This window comes from Brassica rapa, chromosome A05 (genome assembly GCF_000309985.2).
Source record: "Brassica rapa cultivar Chiifu-401-42 chromosome A05, CAAS_Brap_v3.01, whole genome shotgun sequence".
Classification (NCBI taxonomy): Eukaryota; Viridiplantae; Streptophyta; class Magnoliopsida; order Brassicales; family Brassicaceae; genus Brassica; species Brassica rapa.
The window spans coordinates 15895949-15914116 of NC_024799.2; the positions used below are offsets into that span (position 1 = coordinate 15895949).

An 18168-nucleotide genomic window follows, 5' to 3' on the forward strand; every position below is an offset into this window, starting at 1 on the left:
TGGACGGTCGGGGTGTTACGTATACTCCATAGTGTAAATGCAGCCGGAAAAGAAAAGTTGGAAATATTGAAAATCCTCTAATTCCTATGCTTATTGCTTCATTGTAAGAACGTCTCTGACTCTCCTGGATCGTTGGACATATCTTCTGAATGGTTAGATGTCTCTCCTGGTCACCAATATTTGGTTTGCAACTGAGTAAACCGGTGAGACTCCAAATGAGGCAAATGCATAACTGGTTTGGCCGGTTTTGGGGAATGCGCCATACTGCTAAGCTTAGGATTGATAACCTTAAACCGGTATGCAAGTCCTACGGGAGTGTCGATCGGTCGGTTAGATTTAGAGTTCATCAAAGGTAAACTTATGGTTTGTTAAATCTGTATTGTTTTTAGGGTGATTTAGTTAGTTCTTCATCTAGTTGTTCTTACCGCTAAGCTTTGGATTGATAACCCTAAAATTAGATCTTAGGATTGATTGGCGCAAGTGAGAGCTTGCCCTGTTGCCAGAATAAAACTAGTATGATCTGATTAGCCATGAGCATAGGAAAGTTGGTCTAGGTGGTTAGAGAACACATAAAACCCATTCGCTAAAGCTTGCTAGAAGTAGTATCGATCGACAATCCATATGATACATCGATCGACAATCAATATGAAACATCGATCGACAATACATAGGAGGCATATTTTGACACTCCCTTAGGACTTGCATATGAGAGTTGGATTCCTAGGTCTAAGCATTAGATAATCACTACATACGAAAGTGGATAGATTATACTCCAAGTTTGAGTTCGAGAACAAGTCTATTAATAAATCTCTAACAACTCATTTAGTTTTCATACTTATCAAAATCTGAGAGTTCACCTAAGTCTAGCATTTCCCTCATCTTGATAACCAACAAACAACTTCTATTTATTTACTTGCTTAAAGTCATTACTGTCTAGCATTACTTCGAAAACAATAAATATATTGTGTAATTTTAGAGTTTATGTGGATTCAATCCCTCAGTACTACAATTGAACCTCTTATTTGAGAGGGTAAGTTGCTCTAGGGTTAATTTGAGCATATCAGTCGATCGACGGATCTGAGTTGTTATCGATAGATGCAGCGCGTTTCTCTTTGCGGTTTATGTGTTTTAAGTGTGCGGGATCTGAGAATAGCAGCGAATTTTCTTTGTTACTTCTGGTACTTCTGGACATTCACCAAAAATAAATCAAGAATTTTTTTATGAGAAAATCTATAACAAGAAAACCGAGACTAAATCTAACTAATAAGATCTAATGGCGATCAACGGCGCCAGATTTGGTATTACTCAAATTACCCCAAAGAGTGACTTTTACTCTCTCAAATAAGAGGTTCAGTCCTAGTACTTAGGGATCGAATTCACGAGGAGCTAGGGCACACAATATATCCAAATTAGTTTATGATTAAGCTAGGCAAACATAGTAAATCAATAAACAGCAGAGGCGAACAAGGTAGTTGTTCAGTTGATTAATTGTTTGAGGTTGTAAACAGTTATGAGAAAGCAAGTAGATATAAGGTTTCTGGTAATCACGATTATAATGATATAGAATGCTCAGGTTCCCAATCCTAGAACTCGAATTCTAATGAGAAATTATTTCAGCTTCCGCATGTGAATCAATCTTATTGACTAAGTCTAATATCTCAGCTTATGCTTGTTGATAAAGATCAAACGTCAATCGACGCTATTGGATTAGTGTTGATTGATGTTTCCTTAGGAAAGCTTTAGCGAGTTGATCGTTAGATTCAACAGTCTTAACTAAATCAGTTGTCATTTTTTTCTAGCAATCGTAACTCAAGGGAATCTATTCTGGTGCAGAACCTACCATCGTAGTTGTCCACAATCCTAAAATCAGGGTTCTAGTTAGCTACTCTGGAACACAAGCATTACAGGCAATTCCTTGAAGGATGTCTATCACCTTAGCAGTTCTATAGTTTGGGCTAATCTCTCATGATCTTACTTAAACCCTAAATCTAACAAGTGAATTACTCCACTACAGGAAAACATATTTTTTACGAGGGCAATATTCCTTGCAAATTCGTCGTAAAAAGGGTGTTACGACGAATTAACCTCGAAAACAGTTTCGTTGTTAAACGTCCATCGTAACGGAGGTTTCGTCGTAAACAAGTGGTAACGTTTATGAGGAATGCTTTCCTCGTAAAACGGAAGGAAACATTTCGTCGTAAACGAGACGTAACATTTCGTTGTAAAGTACTCGTATTATCTCGATGTTAACTCCATGTATCATTTACAATGCTATCCATGTAAGCTCCACGTAAACGTTACGACGATGTTACAAGGATTTCGTTGTAAATTCCATGTAAAGTTTACAACGAATTTACATCGTTCCTTACCATTTAATATTAAATTAAAATAATAATATTATTTAAAATTTGAAGTTTTAAAAATTTTAAATATAAAATGAAATATGAAAATGAAAACATATTGTTAGAAACTATTTAAAAGTCATAACATAATATTTAAATTCATAATGCAAAATGAAACAAAAAAAACTACAACATATTATCGAAGTAGTCGGTGGCGGTGCTCGGTTGAGAACGGTCTGGATCGGCATCTTCGGATTTCAGTATTGGCATCCCGAGAGCTGCTCGTCTCTCATTTAGTGCTCGCTGCATAGTCGGATTTCCCACCGCCATCACGTCCAGTAGATCCTCAAGAGAGTCTAAATGATCATGCTGGCTATCCATCTGAGCTCGCATCTGAGAGTTCTCTTCATCACGTCTCGAAGCGTATGACGAAGTTTCCTTAGCAACTTCGTTAACATAACCTATGCCCACTGTCCGTCCCTTCTTTCTAGGAGCCACCTATAAATGCATATTAATATAGTTAAATTTTATTAAATAGTTAAATTTATTTAAATAAATTTATAAAGTTTTACCTCTTCGAAGATCATGTCGACCTCTTTGGTGGTCAGTTTGATGGGTAATCCATCGGGAGACAGCTGGGTTAATTGCATCTCCCACTCATCAACCCGAGAAGCCATTGCGTTGAAGATTTTCTCGGATGCCGGATCCACAAAAATCCTGTCTGATGTGGCGTGAGTCATCTTGAATAGATCAGACAGAGATGGTAAGACTCCCGGTTCTGTGAACCATGGGCAAGTGACCATCTTTGTCCTTCGTTCTTCAGGAAGCGGAGCACGAGTTGGCCTTACGAATCGAAGAGGGTAGCTTCCAATAGGCCATGGGATCATCCCATACTTCCTTCTTGAGCTCGGTGGGCTTTCCGTCATAACCGTAGATCTCCCACTTGTCCTTCCAGTCGGAGACAGTGTTGCAAAGGCGGGTCTTTGCCTTTGCAATGAACTCCCTCTTCACCCTCTTGGTGATTCCCAAGGACCAGTGCCATCTTTGCTGAAACAAACAAAATTTTAAAAGAATTAAAATAAATATTTAATTAGATGTTTAAAAAACAATTACCGCAAAACATTTCAACCAAGTTGTCTTAACGTGGTCTGGAGTCTTGCTCCAATTTGGGGAGGCTCCGTCGTAGTAGCCCTTGATCGTCTCTGACACGCTCCGGCCAACACGGTTGTTGGCCCCAAATCTGAAAAGATAACCTAATTGTTAGAAGAAAAAAAATAAAATTTAATGTACTAAAAATAATAAGTTACCAATAAGTTCCCGGTGGTCTATCGGGATCCAGAAGATCCAACCCCTCTCGTCCAGACTGGACGAGCAAATCCTCCACTGTATATCTCGCGTATGGAGCAGACAGAAGCACACACAAATCTGGATGAATTGCACCTCCTGGGACAGGCTAAGGTGCAGCGGCTGGAGGAGGAGGAGGTGGCACATATGAGGTGCAGGAGGAGGAGGACTCCAAAAAACTCTCTGGGATGTCTGAGAGTCCGGAACTGCCTCGGAAGATAATGGACGGAAGAAGATGTACCGATACCATCATGAAACATCTGAGAGTAAGTTGGTGCTGCTGGCTTTCTTCTAGGACCCATCTAAATTTTATAAAAAATTACAGTTAGTTTTATAAATAATGACATAGTTAAAAAATATTATTCTGATACCTAACTTATTACCTATACTAACCACTTAAACTAATTACCTATACTAACCCCTTAAGCTAATTACCTATACTAACCACTTAAAACTAAACAATGTTTTTTTAAAAAAAAATTAGAGAGAGGGAGAGGTTACCTTGAAAGGAATGGAGAGGGATTTGGGAGGAATGAACGAGCAAAGCTCGTTCTGAGGTGTCGCCTATACATAAGAAAAGGCATTCCTCGTAAAGTCGTCAGAACTTTACGATGAAGTTACCATGCCCGTGTTTTTTTTAATTACGATGAAATTACCAGGCCTACGTTTTTTTCATTTACGACGAATTTACCATGCCCGTGTTTTTAAGATTACGACGAATTTTACGTGTAAAATTTACGTTGACCAGGTTACGACAAATTTACCAGGCCCGTGTTTTTTGTTTACGACGACTTTACGAGGCTTAACCCTAAACCCCGGAACCAGAAAACCTAAACCCCAAAGTTACTTATCTTATAACATCATCTCTTCTTCTTTACATCTTCTTCCTCTTTATCCAACTTAAACCCTAAACTCCAAATTAATTTTTTTAAACATATTATATAAACACAACTTTTTGATACAAATACATTAAAATGAGAAAATGAAAAAGAAAAACAACATTTGTTACATAGATTACATCGTTCTGAATCGTTTTCGTTCTCATCAAGATCAGTACAATGATCACCGTCGCTTCCATCGAACTCGTCTTCACGTGCTTCATTTGTCACATCTTCGGGAAGATCTTCATATTGTTGGTTTTCCGTTTTGATCAGAAGGATTTCATTAAGTTGTTGATCAGTGACCTCAACTTCATCGATAGCGTCTTCTTCTTGCAAAGGTGGTTCTTCTCCAGCAACAATTCGTCCACGAGGTGTAACTTTTATAACAGCTAACCAGTTTATCCCAGAACTGCGAAGGCGAGGGTATGGAATGAAGCTAACTTGCTCGGCTTGAGAAGCTAGGATGAAAGGCTCGAACTTGTTGTATCTTCTCCAAGAATTGACATCCACAACACCAAATTTGTTAACCCGAACACCTCGGTTCACAACGTGGTCGAACCATTCACATTTGAAGAGGGCGCATTTTAGCTTCAATAACCCCAGAAATTCGACTTCAATAATCTCCTGCAAGATCCCATAAAAGTCTGTTTCGCCTTTCACACATATTCCATAGTTACTTGTTGCCCGATGTCTCCCATACTCGTATGTGTGAAAGGTAAAACCTCGTGTTAAATACATAGGTGATGTGGTGACCTTTGCTACTGGACCTTGGACCAAATCGTGAAACCAGATGAGGTAATAAGGATCGTCATACTCAACCTACAAAAAACGTCACCGTTAAAATTATCTTATAGCATCAATGCTGAAATGAGAGATATATATACATGTGATTTTAACCACTTGACAAAGTGCTTATCTTTCCATGCGTCAACTTCAGTTGAGGATATTCCTGGTATTGCTTCTTCAACTTGAGATACAAACATGTTGCAAATAAAATGAATGCGTTAGAGCATATATAACTAATATTTTTCATATAATTAACATTCACAAAAATATTTACCTCTCAAAGGAACGGATTATTGCATCCTCGCACTTGAGCAAAATATAAGTGTGGGCACTATGCTTATCTTCTTCACATGACCACCATACTTCTTTCAGTTTACCACCAAACCGTCCAATTTGACAGAAAATGTCAGAAACACCATCAACTGCATATGATGTCGGTACTCCTCCATCATCATATCTTCTAGAAACTCTTTTTCTCGTACGAAATTTTGACCTTGTTCAACACATCTTGACATATTAGAAACATAACCATCTGGGAACTTAACTTCTGATGCAACCCAATAAAACATAGTTGTTTTGGCTTCTGATGACAACCGAAAGATAAGAACGTTGTCATTGCTCTTGATATGTAACTCACTTCTTGAGCAAATATCCGGTAAATCCATCTTGACTTCTTGTTATCTTTTGTCTTTCCAGGGACGTTTAGTGTTGTATTCATGATGTTCTCAAAAAATTTCTTCTCTATATGCATCACCAGTAAGGCAGCTCCCAATATATACTCTTCTTATGCCAATTGTGCGCCACACCATACCTATCAGGCATATTTCCAGGAACATGCCAGTTTCCTCCACAGTTAACTGTTTCCTCAGCTCCGTAATAATCAATGTCCTCTTCGATCTGTTGGCCGGTGAGATATGGAGGAGGACTGTCTCTGACAACTCTTTTGTACCTAAACAATGTCTTATTTCTTCTGTATGGATGAGAAATGGAGAGAAAGCAACGATGACAATCAAACCAACAACTCTTCCTACCATTCTTCAGTTGAAAAGCATCCGTCGATCCAAGACAATATGGACAAGATAATCTTCCATGTGTTTTCCAACCAGACAACATCCTATAAGCATAAAAGTCACTTATCGTCCACAGCAGAACTGCTCGCATCGTAAAATTAATTTTCAACGAACAATCATATGCCCTCACTCCGTCTGACCACAACTATAGCTCTTGTATCAACGGTTGAATAAAAACATCTAGCGACCGTTTTGGATGCTTCGGCCCAGGGATTAATATGGTTAAGAATAGAAATTCTTGTTCCATGCACATTTCCGGCGGCAGATTGTACGACGTAAGAATGACTGGCCACAAAGAATATTGTCTCTCAAACATTCTGAATGGACTAAATCCATCGGTGCATAACCCAAGATAGACATTCCGAATATTTCTACTGAAATCTGGGTTTAACTTGTTGAAATGTTTCCACGCTCTGGCATCTGATGGATGAGCGACCTGGCCATCCCTCTGGACATGTTCGGCATGCCACCTCATCGATGCAGCAGTCCTCTCAGATTGATATAACTTTTTCAACATGTTTGTAATTGGGAGGTACCAAATCCTTTGGTATGGTACCATATTCCTCCCACGTCCGTGCGGTTTCAATCGTGGTTTCTTACATAATTGACACTCTTCTAGCGTCTCATCATCTTTCCAGTAGATCATGCAGTTGTCAATGCAAACACCTATCATCTTTGAATGCAACCCAAGACTATAAACCAATTTCTGAGTCTCATAATAAGATTCAGCAGACACGTTGTTTTTTGGCAAATACTGTTTAAACAACTCCGCCCATGCATCAATGCAATTTTCAGGTAAATTATGATCCGTTTTAATATTCATCATCCTAGCTACTAGAGATAATTTAGAGAGACCTTCTCTACAACCAGTGTAGATTGGTTGATTTGCAGCATCTAGCATTTCATAAAACCTTTTTGCATCCAAATTAGGTTCTTCTACATTTCCAGTTCCATCAACTATTGTTGTAGTTTTTTCTAAAACTGCATCAATAATCATGTCTTGAACCCTATCATGATCTACCATATGCTCTTCTTGATGGTAATTATATTCATTATGCAAATGACTTGGTTCTTCATTATTACCAGCATCCCCAAAATTATTATTACTAATACTAGCTTCATTTCGACCATAACTCTCTCCCTTGATACCAAATATAATATTGTGGTGTAAATCCCCAGTTTACTAAACGCTTCCATACAGTTTCACTACGTGCAAATTTTGAATTCTTGCATTTCTGACAAGGGCAGAACATCTTACCGCTTTCTTGCGTGAGCGGTGTAGAGCCCGCCTGGTACATGAACGTCTCTAGCCCGCTCAGTAATGCATTCGTCACTCTCCCTTCTGAATCTTTATGGGAATACATCTAACTCTGTAACTCGTAAATATTACCGCCATCCGCCATTTTAAAAAAAAAAATTGGGGGAATTTTGTTTTTCAAAAAAATTTTAGAATTTTTTTGGGGAGTTTTTTGGAAATTTTTTTGGAAATTTTTTTTCCTAAGATATTTTTTTTTTGTTTTCGTTTGTGAGTTGTGAGAAATGACATATATATATAGAAAAAATTTCGAGTTTGGTAGGTGAAGTATAACAAGGATTTTACTAGGGTTTTACATCTCTCTTACATCTGTTTTACAACGAGTTTGCAACGAAATTGGGCAATTCAAAGCGTATTCAATATACGTTTTCACCAATAAATAACGGTAACATGTGTCGTCGTCCTCGTAAATTTACGACGAATATTGTTTGCCACGTACTTTCGTCGTAAATTTACAAGGTATTTACGACGAAACGTTTTCATTGTAATTTTACGTCGTCGTAACGACGAATTTCAGTTTCGTCATAACATCCTCGTAAACTACTTGTAAGTTTACGAGGAAAGATTTTCTTCGTAATGTTTCGTCGTTACGGAAAAGTTTTCTTGTAGTGTTCAGACATAGCAAAGCAAAACATAGCAATAATCTGAATAAGATGCACAAATAGAATAAATTTGAAAAACTGGAGTTCCAATACAAAGCTCTGAAGGAGTCTTGGATCTTCTCTCCAAACTAATAAAAACCCTAAATATGTTTGCAGTGAAAATATGAAAGAATGAAAAGCGTGTGTTACCCAAAACAATGGAAGAGTACATAAATATTAGGTTAAAGTCGGTCAGGGGTATTTATGTAATTGTTGTGGGACTTGGGCTATAAGTCGGTTGGGAACCAAGTCGGGCCTTGCGCTCTTCGTTGTTGATCGATGACACATGATATTTTTCGATCGACGACACGGGATGTTTGTCGATCGATGACACGTGATGTTTGCCGATCGACGTTTGACTCTGATTGTTGACTCTAGATTGGTTCGACGTACAACTATGAATTTCTTCAATCTTTATTACCAAAATGCTTCAAAATCACCACATTGCCAAAAAAAACTCCTAAATCTGTAAACACTCTAAAAAAGACTCTAAAACATAATAAATAGATTCTAAAACACTTATACACTTATACACTTATCATCTTTCGATGAATCACCCATCGCATTGTCTACAGAGAAGATAGACGAGATATTTGAAGAGATATTATTTTAATTTTAACTAAGTCTTTATAAAATTTGAAAATTAATGTTTTTTCTTTGTTTTAGCGAAGCACAGTGTCAATATGATCTGTTAACATGACGCAATGGTGACTTCGTCCTATTCTCAGAGACGGGATCAAGACAACTCTCAGCTGCGGGATCAAATGGCTGCGACGCAGACTCGACGTTATGGCGGATGGAAATCCGCAGATGCCGAGAGCGTTGGAGATGAGACAATAGCAGCTAGGGATTCGACATCCTCCCCTCAGTTCCACAGAGGATTTCACAGTTGCCCATCGTAATGAAAATTTTGCCGTAACTTTTTCGTTATTAACGACGAATTAACAAGGAAAACCACTACATAGGGTCTATGTTTTCTTGTAGTGATATAAATAGAGTTCAAAGTTTTCTGTTACGGAATCGCAATATATTTTTGTTTATATGTAATCTTACGCTTGTATATATGCTCATTATTTAACGTTCAATGATTCTTATACTTCATTATACACAGACTTTTCTTTTTCCAGTGATACGGTAGGAAACGATCAAATAGATTCTCAACACAAACTGGATCTAAAAATACAGTTGGGAAATTTCAACATTTATGGCTGCATTAAATTGAATTGATTGCCACGCATTTTCCCGATATATATCGACATAAAATACATTTAATATATATTAACACATAAACAGATAAACGAAACTCCTACATAATCTGTGAATCTTCTTTCCATGTTTCTCTGTTATCATCCTTTTTGTTCCCTTCTAATGAAAAACCTTCTGCTAATCCATTTTTAAAATAAGTAATAACACTTCTAAACCTATACTAAGAAAATTTTCTTCTAAGTTTTCTTTAATATGACAAACGAAGCAGCTTTGAGATCATCAATGGTAGGTCTTGCATTGGTGATGGTGTTGGTATGGTTATGGACACAGTCTTTAAAGAAGACGGTTATTACTTATGCGATCGGTGTTTCTTTGATCGCTGGCATAGTCTTACCTGACTGGGACTTCTTTGATCGGAGTTTCTCCCGCTGGACCTACCCTGTTACGGCCGAGGAAAGAGCCGCCGCTCTCTCCCGCAAATCACAATCTTCAAGGTTATTTATAATCTTATTAGAATTATTTTTATTTAAAGAATATTCAGACTAGTTGTTGCGTATACATGTTAAAGTTGTTAGATCCAGATAATCAAAGAAGGTTGTGTTTGTGTTGTTTGTGTATACCATCCAAATTCAAATCCGTCTAATGTATATTGTTGACAAAAAGATATATTTTCTAGATCCAAGTTTCTGTTTATGTTATTGCTCAACCCTTCCCCTGCCCCCAAAAGGATAAATTTGTGTAAACATATACCAATAACATACTATCTTAGATTCCATTTGTAATGTGTGTACTACGAATTAGGTCTATGAGCTCTTAATATTTGAATTCTGCAATTATTAAGTTCATTTATTCATGTGCTATATAGTTTTTAGACTAATTTGTTATTGAGATATTCTGTAAATTTTAAGCAGGTTTAGAGTGTACCCTATGCGGATGGTTGTATACGTAGCGGTGTACGGATATGCAGTGTATAGGTGGTGGATGTTCGTGACGAAATGAAGCCATTTTGTTCCATCTTTCTGTATGTTCTGTGTTGATTAGCATATTATGTTAGCGGTGTTCCTTTAAATAAAAATTATTTTGAATTCTGAATGATATGTCAGACCTACTAAAACCAAAAGAAAAAAAGAGATCCACCATTCCATATTGGCTGTTAAAGATAATACAAAATTGTAAAATGTAGATATATTGGTCAACTTTTACTGAAAAATGTGAGGCAAGAATTAATTAACGGTAAACTATGATACATTTAAGTTTTGTTTGTCAGAAATACTTTTAGCCAGATAAAAAAATAAAATTCACTGACGCAAGAGAATAGATATACATTTATTTTTGTTAATACTCGTCATGTATTATGAATTTGAATTCCAATATTGGCATAATAAAATAGCACCAATACTAGCGTGTAAATATTTCATGCTTTTTTACTTTGTCACAAAATATTTCGTTAATTAAACGGTAATACAAGAACAATACGTTTTCGATAATTTTAATGTTGATTTATTTATTTTTTAAAAGGAGAACTTTTATATATTCCAATTTTTCCCTCTACAAAATCATAGACGACGCATCCCAGTAGTTTTGGATGTCAAGATGTCATTCTATTATTCAAATTTAAAGTGGTATAGGTAACACCACCAGAATATAGTTAATGTTATATTTGCATCGGATTCAGAATAAGCATTTGATCTTTGCATCTTCAATCTTTCCATTTTTAAATTTGGATGCTACCCGAACAAATCCGCTCATAGAAACCACATACATCTTGAAAAATATATTCTAAAAATACTATATTGGAAAGCCAAATTGTTCAAGACATAAGACATGCAGGTCTAAGAGTTAGAGAGAAATACCACACCAAAATAAAACAGCAACCAATATTTTATTCTCCCTCACCACTCCAAAGCCATATGCCTATAAGATTAAGTTTTTCTCCACCATAAACTAAGTCCCCTGCTGATATTCCATTCAGGAGAAGTTTAGCCATAAACTCAACTCATCGCCGTGATACATTATGTTGGAACTACACTAGGAATGACCAGTACACTGTTAAATCTGGATATTGGGTAGCTCAAAACTTATTAAAGACTGAAGAAGAAAAGGAAGTGCTGGAGCCAAGTATCACTAAGCTTCAAGACTTTGCTTAGAAGATAAAAGCGCCTCAAAATATATGTCATCTTATATGGCAATTGATGATATGTCATGTGGCAGTAACGAGGAATTTAGTACGGCGTAATATGAGGTGCGATAAGTATTGTCCACGATGTGGAGAACCAGAAGAATCCGTCACTCATGACATATTCGAATGTTCGCTAGCTTTACAAGCTTGGTCCCTATCAACGACTCCAACAAGTCCAAATATCTTCCTGGTGCCGAGTATTTACGCTATCTCTTTTGCAGAAAAACAACATTGTCAAACCAGAACTAGACATAGATCTTTATCCCTGGATAATCTGGCATTTTTAAAAGGCCTGGAAAACAAACTCTTTAGAGCATTTCCAATGGTGCATCAAAATGAGGGAAAACATCAAAAAATGCGGGAAATCCATCTCCAATAATACTTCATTTTGAGGGAAAAAATGAGGATATGAATATTATTCCCTCAAATTTGAGGGAACACTATTCACAACCTCATTTTGATGTCAAGCTTTTTTATTTACATAATAGTCCTTTAGTTTTGACAATCTTTATTTTATGCATAAACAAAACATTAACATTAAACATAATTTTTATAACTTTATATCCAATATGTATATACTGATTAAACTTTTTAAAATATAATTACTAATAATTAGTTATTAAAATATAACTTTATAAATTGTAATATATAATTAAAAGAAAAATAAAATAGAAAACAATACCATCGAGATACATAACTAATACAAAGTGGAAAAAATATAATAATAGTACTGTTTAAGTAAAATTCTACTATTACTTTGTATGTTGTTATGTAACTTTATTAATGTAATAAATATTTATTTTTTATAAGTTAAAGTTTGGTTAAATTGTAGAATTTAAAAATAAATGAGTATTGTCTAAAATTTTATAAATTAAAAGGTGTTATTTGCAATAAATAAAAAGTTGAAAAATGAATATAATAAGAATTGAGGGAGAAAATGAGGGGAACCATTGGAGCAAATCACAACCTCATTTTGAGTTTACATCATTTTGAGGGAAAAAATGAGGGAAACCATTGGAGATGGTCTTAGGGGATAGAAAGAGATCCATTGGAGTTAGTTTGTTATGCAGATAGTGAATGTCAAGTCTGATTTAATGCAAAGGAGATGGTGCCACCGATGCTACAAAATTACAGTATTGAGGAACCTCAACTCTTAAGCTTGGATAATATATGCATGATATATGGGTCATGGACGTCCACATCACAGTTCAGTGGATATGTATGGGTGGGTTTGGATAGACAGTTCTGGGATGGTTCAATTTATGGGGACAAAAAATTACATTCGACGCGAATCGGCCTTGCATTCAGAAGTAGAAGCACTACGATGGGCAATAGAGAATATGCTTCAAAATTCAACATGCCAGAGCTTCGAGGCAGATTGTAAGGAGCTGATGCCATGATAAAGAAGCCTCATGTTTGTCCAAGATTTGCAACGGAATTGGAGAGGATAGAGACACTGTGATGATGACACCTCAAGTTATCATCACACTGCAGATATGCTTTCCGGACTTCAAGATCACTCATGATCCACGAGCGCAAAATCAGATTTCTGACCTTTTAACAAGGATTGTGAGGTCTTTCCATAGAGATCTTTGTTTTATTGGTTGTTCTATTCTAGTATGGTTATCCAGACCACCTTAAGTTTTAGTGATAAAATGGCGTTTGTTGTCAATAAAATAAAATAATAAGTCCCCTAGTTTCCATCTTCAGCTAAATGTTGCGGATTTTCGACACCATCTTCCTCTGCTTGAGTGCATACAAAGTTAAAAACTTCATAGATATTAAATGATATGAACTAGACAGAATATTAACCTGGATTCATCATTTGAGAAATCTGTGTCGCCACGGTGGTCAGGGTTTGCATAACTACTCCAATTTGTTGAATTGCATTTGTAGCTTCTTCAAGTGCGATTTGAGCTTCCTTAGTATCAATCGGTTCCCTTGGAGCAGTAATTGTACCAAGGTGGATGATCTGAAACTTTTCAGATGCACGTGGAAAGCCTTGTGGTGATACATAGTGTCGTTCTGAAGGACCTGACACTTTAGGAGACTCAGATTGATTGAGACAATTTGTGCTTGGCGATGGTCTAGACTTTGATGATGTCATTCATGTAGACCTGAATTTCCCTTCTTCTTGGCCCTTTTTTAGAGCTTCTTCTGCAGCTTCTCTTGCAGCTTCTTGTCTTTTCCTTCTTATTGGTGATGTACTCTTTTCCAAGAAGAGCGTCCTTTTTGTATTGGATGGTTGGTACACGTTTCTCCTTAGGCTTCCTCTTTAGCTGATGCTGGCTCTGAAGAAGCCGGTAGATAATGCAGGGAATATCAGCCACCTTGTATCCTCTTTCATCTTTCCTTTTGAAGTACTACAAGATTCATAACTTGGGAGTAGATCATCTCTCCCCACATTCACTCGCACTCCATTAAACATCTTGTAGATGAGTCGAGCTCCTTCAACTAAGGTGTGATTCTTATGGGAGGACAAAGCCAGTTGCATGCAGCTCTGGTGATCAACTCAGCCTAGCACGGAGAGAGAGGTTTGGTCATGAGGCCCTTCATGCTCAGAAGTCCTTCAAGCAGAAAATCATCCAACTCGTCACTGGAGATTGCATCAATGTCTCTCAGCTTCTACCTCATCATTTGTCACTGCATCGAGGTTGAAATACTTATTAAATCACCATTGTAGAGAACTCAAACTTCAGACCCTTAATTGAGACATACACCTTATCATGGGAGGCTTTTGTCGTTCACTTGGCAACTCTGCATAAAATTCCTTGACAACTTCTGAAATGTATCTTACTTAACCCCTTGTCAGTGTTTTCAAGATGCCCCTTCATGAGTAAGAGGGGAGGAGGAGGAGGACATAAAAAGTAAGTAGATTTAGTTGATAAATTAGTGGCTCAAGAAGAGGATGTGTAGAAGCAATTGGAGATATATTAATGATGATTTATGTCACGAGATAAGGTTAATGGTTTACTAATCGGCTGATTTTGACATTTTGGCCCAATATTTATAGCCCATTTAAATAAAAAAAGCAAAAAAAAACTACTAATCCCGTGACAGTCTTTTCAAGATGCCCCTTCATGAGCAGATATGCCTTTAGAGGAGGAAGAGGAGAGCTTTGATTGTTACTGAACCATCATTTACATCCTTACTGAAGCTTTTTTAGGTTGTTAGCAAAGCTTTTTTACAGCTCTTTCCCATTTAGCTTTTCCTTTGTCACAGCCGTAAGCTTCCTCTCATCACTACTGTTTAGGCTTCTTTAAGTTTAAAATTTTGTTAATTTTAAATTGGTTCATTCTAGGGTTTAGTCATATTGTTGTTTTGTTCTTGTGTTTGCTTTGTTGATGTCTAGAGTTGATAAAGGTTGATGTCTTTAGTTATTGAAATTTTACAGTTTCGTAGTGTTTGATCTTTTTGACATAATTTTGTATTAAAAATAAATAAAAAATAAACGGAAAAAAAAATGTGATTACTTTTTAGGTGGGAATATCATCTCAGCATTTGATTCCACATACAACAGTCTCTTGAACTTATCCACATAAAAGTGTTTAAAGACGAAAACATAAATTTTAGTGTAGTTTGATGAGTATATCAACAGATTTAAGAAAGTAGTGAAAGTTTCACCTGAGTATCCAAACCTATATGTATAAGCAAGCAGAATTCTAAGCATCTTCATTTAGATAATGTAGGAAATATTTGATGTGTATCAATAGAAAGACAAAAGAGAATCAAGAAAGAAAACAAATACGACTTCATACCTCACTCAAGAAAATGGACATCATAAGTTTTCAAAATATAGTGACTATAATCAACGAATGTAGAATTTGAGATTAAATGCCATCTTTCATAACAACAAGCTAAGTACACTCCAAGAAAACACGTATTTACCGACTACAATATGAGTCGGTAATCAGCCGCTAAATGGACATATGCGACTGATTTACGATGATTAGAGTCATCGGAATACACCTCGTCGCTAAATAATTCAGTCATAAAACAGTCGGTATTTAGCGACTGTTTTGCTACTACTTGGGGCATCGTGACTTAGTCGCTAATCAGTAGGCAATTTAGCGACTGATGTATGACTCAGTTAGTGACTATAATACGACGGATTACTCTGTTTCAACGACTCAATTTGACGACTGAGATTGACAACTGAATTTCATGATTGAATTTTACGACTAATATAACGAAGCAAGTAATGACTACAGTGGCGACTAATTACATTAGTAGGAAAATTGTCAGTATATATCTGCTAACGAACTACGACTGATTAGTTACTCACTTGCTCAAATTGTACAACTAATTAGTGATTTTTTCGTGACTGATTTGCGACTATCTTACCACTATATTGTGACTGTTATGTACATGATTTTGGTGTATGATTTTTCAATTTATTGTGCTGTTGGATTTGTTACTTAAATCTGCTAATAATAATAATTGATATCAATAAAACTACTAAAAAAGATTTTTAAATCAGAAAAGTTTCTAGTATAAACATCCAAAAGAACTCCAATACTTTAGGAGTTTTCAAGTTTCATACATCCAAAAGAACTTCAACACAGTTATCATGTTTCAAACATCCAAAACAAAGTTTAAGTGCATAATAAAAATACATAAGGGAAATGCAAGACCTAGACATGAGGGGAATCAGGTGAAGCTGTTTCTTTGGAGATGAAGTCCAAGAATCTCTGGTCTGTGGAGGACAAGTACTTCCGAAAGAGTGACAACTCATCGATCTTAGCCTGCTGAGCAGCTGCAACTCTAGAATGCTTGATATCATTCAAATTACCCTAAGGAGTGATTTGTACTCTCTCAAATAAGAGATCTAGGTGTAGCACTTAGGGATCAAATTTTCATGGAGCTAAGACACACAAAAGATCGAGTAGTTATGTGGTTAAGCTAGGAAAATATGTGTAAAGTTAATAGCAGTGGTGAACAAGGTATTTGCTTGGTTGGTTGATTGAGGTTTTTAAACAGATACGAAAGGTGTTAGACTTAGGGTTTCTATTCTGAAAATCAGGATTATAGAGGTGTAGTGACTAAGTGTATGTTGGATATTCTAGAACTCAAACTAACGAATAGTCGATCAACTTCCGTATATTTTGAGACTATCTATTGTCTAGATCTAAGACCTCAGTTATCTCTTGTTGGTCTTGAGAAACTGTCAATCGATACCAATTATGGATTGTCGATCGATACACTTTTCAGCCCGTCGATCGATGCAACTACTGAATTGTTGATCGACGTACCTTCTAGGAAGCTTTACGTACGGGTTTGACTTGTTCACTAGGCTAAACTAAATCATCTTCCTCTTGTTTCTAGCATTCCTAGCACAATGTAAACTAATTAAGACAAAGGACCAAGCTTCCGCTTGCTCCCTAATGTCTATAGGCAATGTCCTAGTTAGCTATTCTAAAACACATGCATTAAGAACAGTTTAATTGATGGATATCCTAACACTTAGCAATTCTATATTTTGGGTTAATCTCTCATGAATATCTAAACCCTTAATCTAACAAAGAGAACTACTCAGATATGGCTAAGCAATTCATAATAAGATAGTAATAAAATTGCATAGAATAGATAGGAGTATAAAAATTTGGAGTTCCAATACAAATCTCTGAAGGAGTCTTGGATCTTCTCTCCAAACCTAAAACTATAAGTATTTTACTTTCTAAGAAAGTATGAAAGCGTGTTTTACCTAGAACAATGGCAGAACACATAAGTATTAGGTTAAAACTCGCCAGGGGCAATTTGATAATTCTTGTGGGACTTGGGCTTTAAGTCGGCTGGAACCACGTCTGGTCTTTGCGCGCTTCGCCGTCGATCGACGACACAAGATGTGTGTCGATCAATTATCATCTTCAAACGTCGACCGCTGGACTGGTTCGATGGTCAGCTACGGGTCTTTCTCATTTTATTTCTAAAATGCACCATAATCACCACTTTCCTCCAAATCACTCCAAAACCTAAGAACATACTATACCATGGCTAAAAATGGATAAAAGTTATGGTATATCAACTCTCCCAGACTTACTCATTTGCTTGTCCTCAAGCAAAACAACGAGCAATCTCTCTGAAAGAGGTTTAAAATCATCAGAGACTCACACAATTTAAGAACTCACTATCATCACCTCAACAATATTGCAAACCACATCAAATCAATCCTAACTTTTAAAAATACTTTATATGTTATGTCCTAGTTTAGCAACCAATTCCATTCATCCAGCAACTTAACTAATTATGTCTGACTAAACCTCTCCTGACCTCACTTCTTACATAAAATAAAAGTGTAAGCTTTACCTTGGGAGTATCGATCAAAAGACACATGAACTCTTACCCCAGCAGGTATCTGAGTATACATGCAGTCTCATTTTGGTTTCTTTCTTCCCTCTTTTCTC

The 18168-nt window shown here is 36.5% G+C and overlaps 2 protein-coding genes across 3 annotated transcripts; one reads left to right on the forward strand and one right to left on the reverse strand.

Annotated features, from left to right (window-relative positions):
* Positions 1-1062: 1062 nt before the first annotated feature.
* LOC117133978 lies at positions 1063-9291 on the reverse strand. Its single transcript, XM_033291277.1, has 2 exons — positions 5452-9291; positions 1063-5386 (listed from the first exon to the last, which is right to left on the reverse strand). The coding sequence occupies exons 1-2, from the start codon at positions 5548-5550 to the stop codon at positions 4547-4549; spliced, it is 939 nt and encodes a 312-aa protein (XP_033147168.1). The 5' UTR covers positions 5551-9291; the 3' UTR covers positions 1063-4546.
* Positions 9292-9579: 288 nt separating this feature from the next.
* LOC103868839 (signal peptidase complex-like protein DTM1) lies at positions 9580-10731 on the forward strand. 2 transcript variants are annotated; one of them, XM_018658792.2, is made up of 2 exons: positions 9580-10079; positions 10494-10731. In XM_018658792.2, exons 1-2 carry the CDS (start codon positions 9838-9840, stop codon positions 10582-10584), a joined length of 333 nt encoding a protein of 110 aa, XP_018514308.1. In that variant the 5' UTR covers positions 9580-9837; the 3' UTR covers positions 10585-10731. The 2 variants fall into 2 exon arrangements, with proteins under 2 accessions (XP_018514308.1, XP_009145142.1); XM_009146894.3 differs by having other exon boundaries at positions 9722-10079; positions 10497-10680.
* Positions 10732-18168: the final 7437 nt, after the last annotated feature.

Coding starts and splice junctions, on each gene's coding strand:
- LOC103868839 (XM_018658792.2), top strand. CDS start 9,838: ATGACAAACGAAGCAGCTTTGAGATCATCAATGGTAGGTCTTGCATTG. Junction 10,080..10,493: donor CGCAAATCACAATCTTCAAG/GTTATTTATAAT, acceptor GTAAATTTTAAG/CAGGTTTAGAGTGTACCCTA.
- LOC117133978 (XM_033291277.1), bottom strand. CDS start 5,550: ATGTTTGTATCTCAAGTTGAAGAAGCAATACCAGGAATATCCTCAACT. Junction 5,387..5,451: donor TCAAGTGGTTAAAATCACAT/GTATATATATCT, acceptor CGTTTTTTGTAG/GTTGAGTATGACGATCCTTA.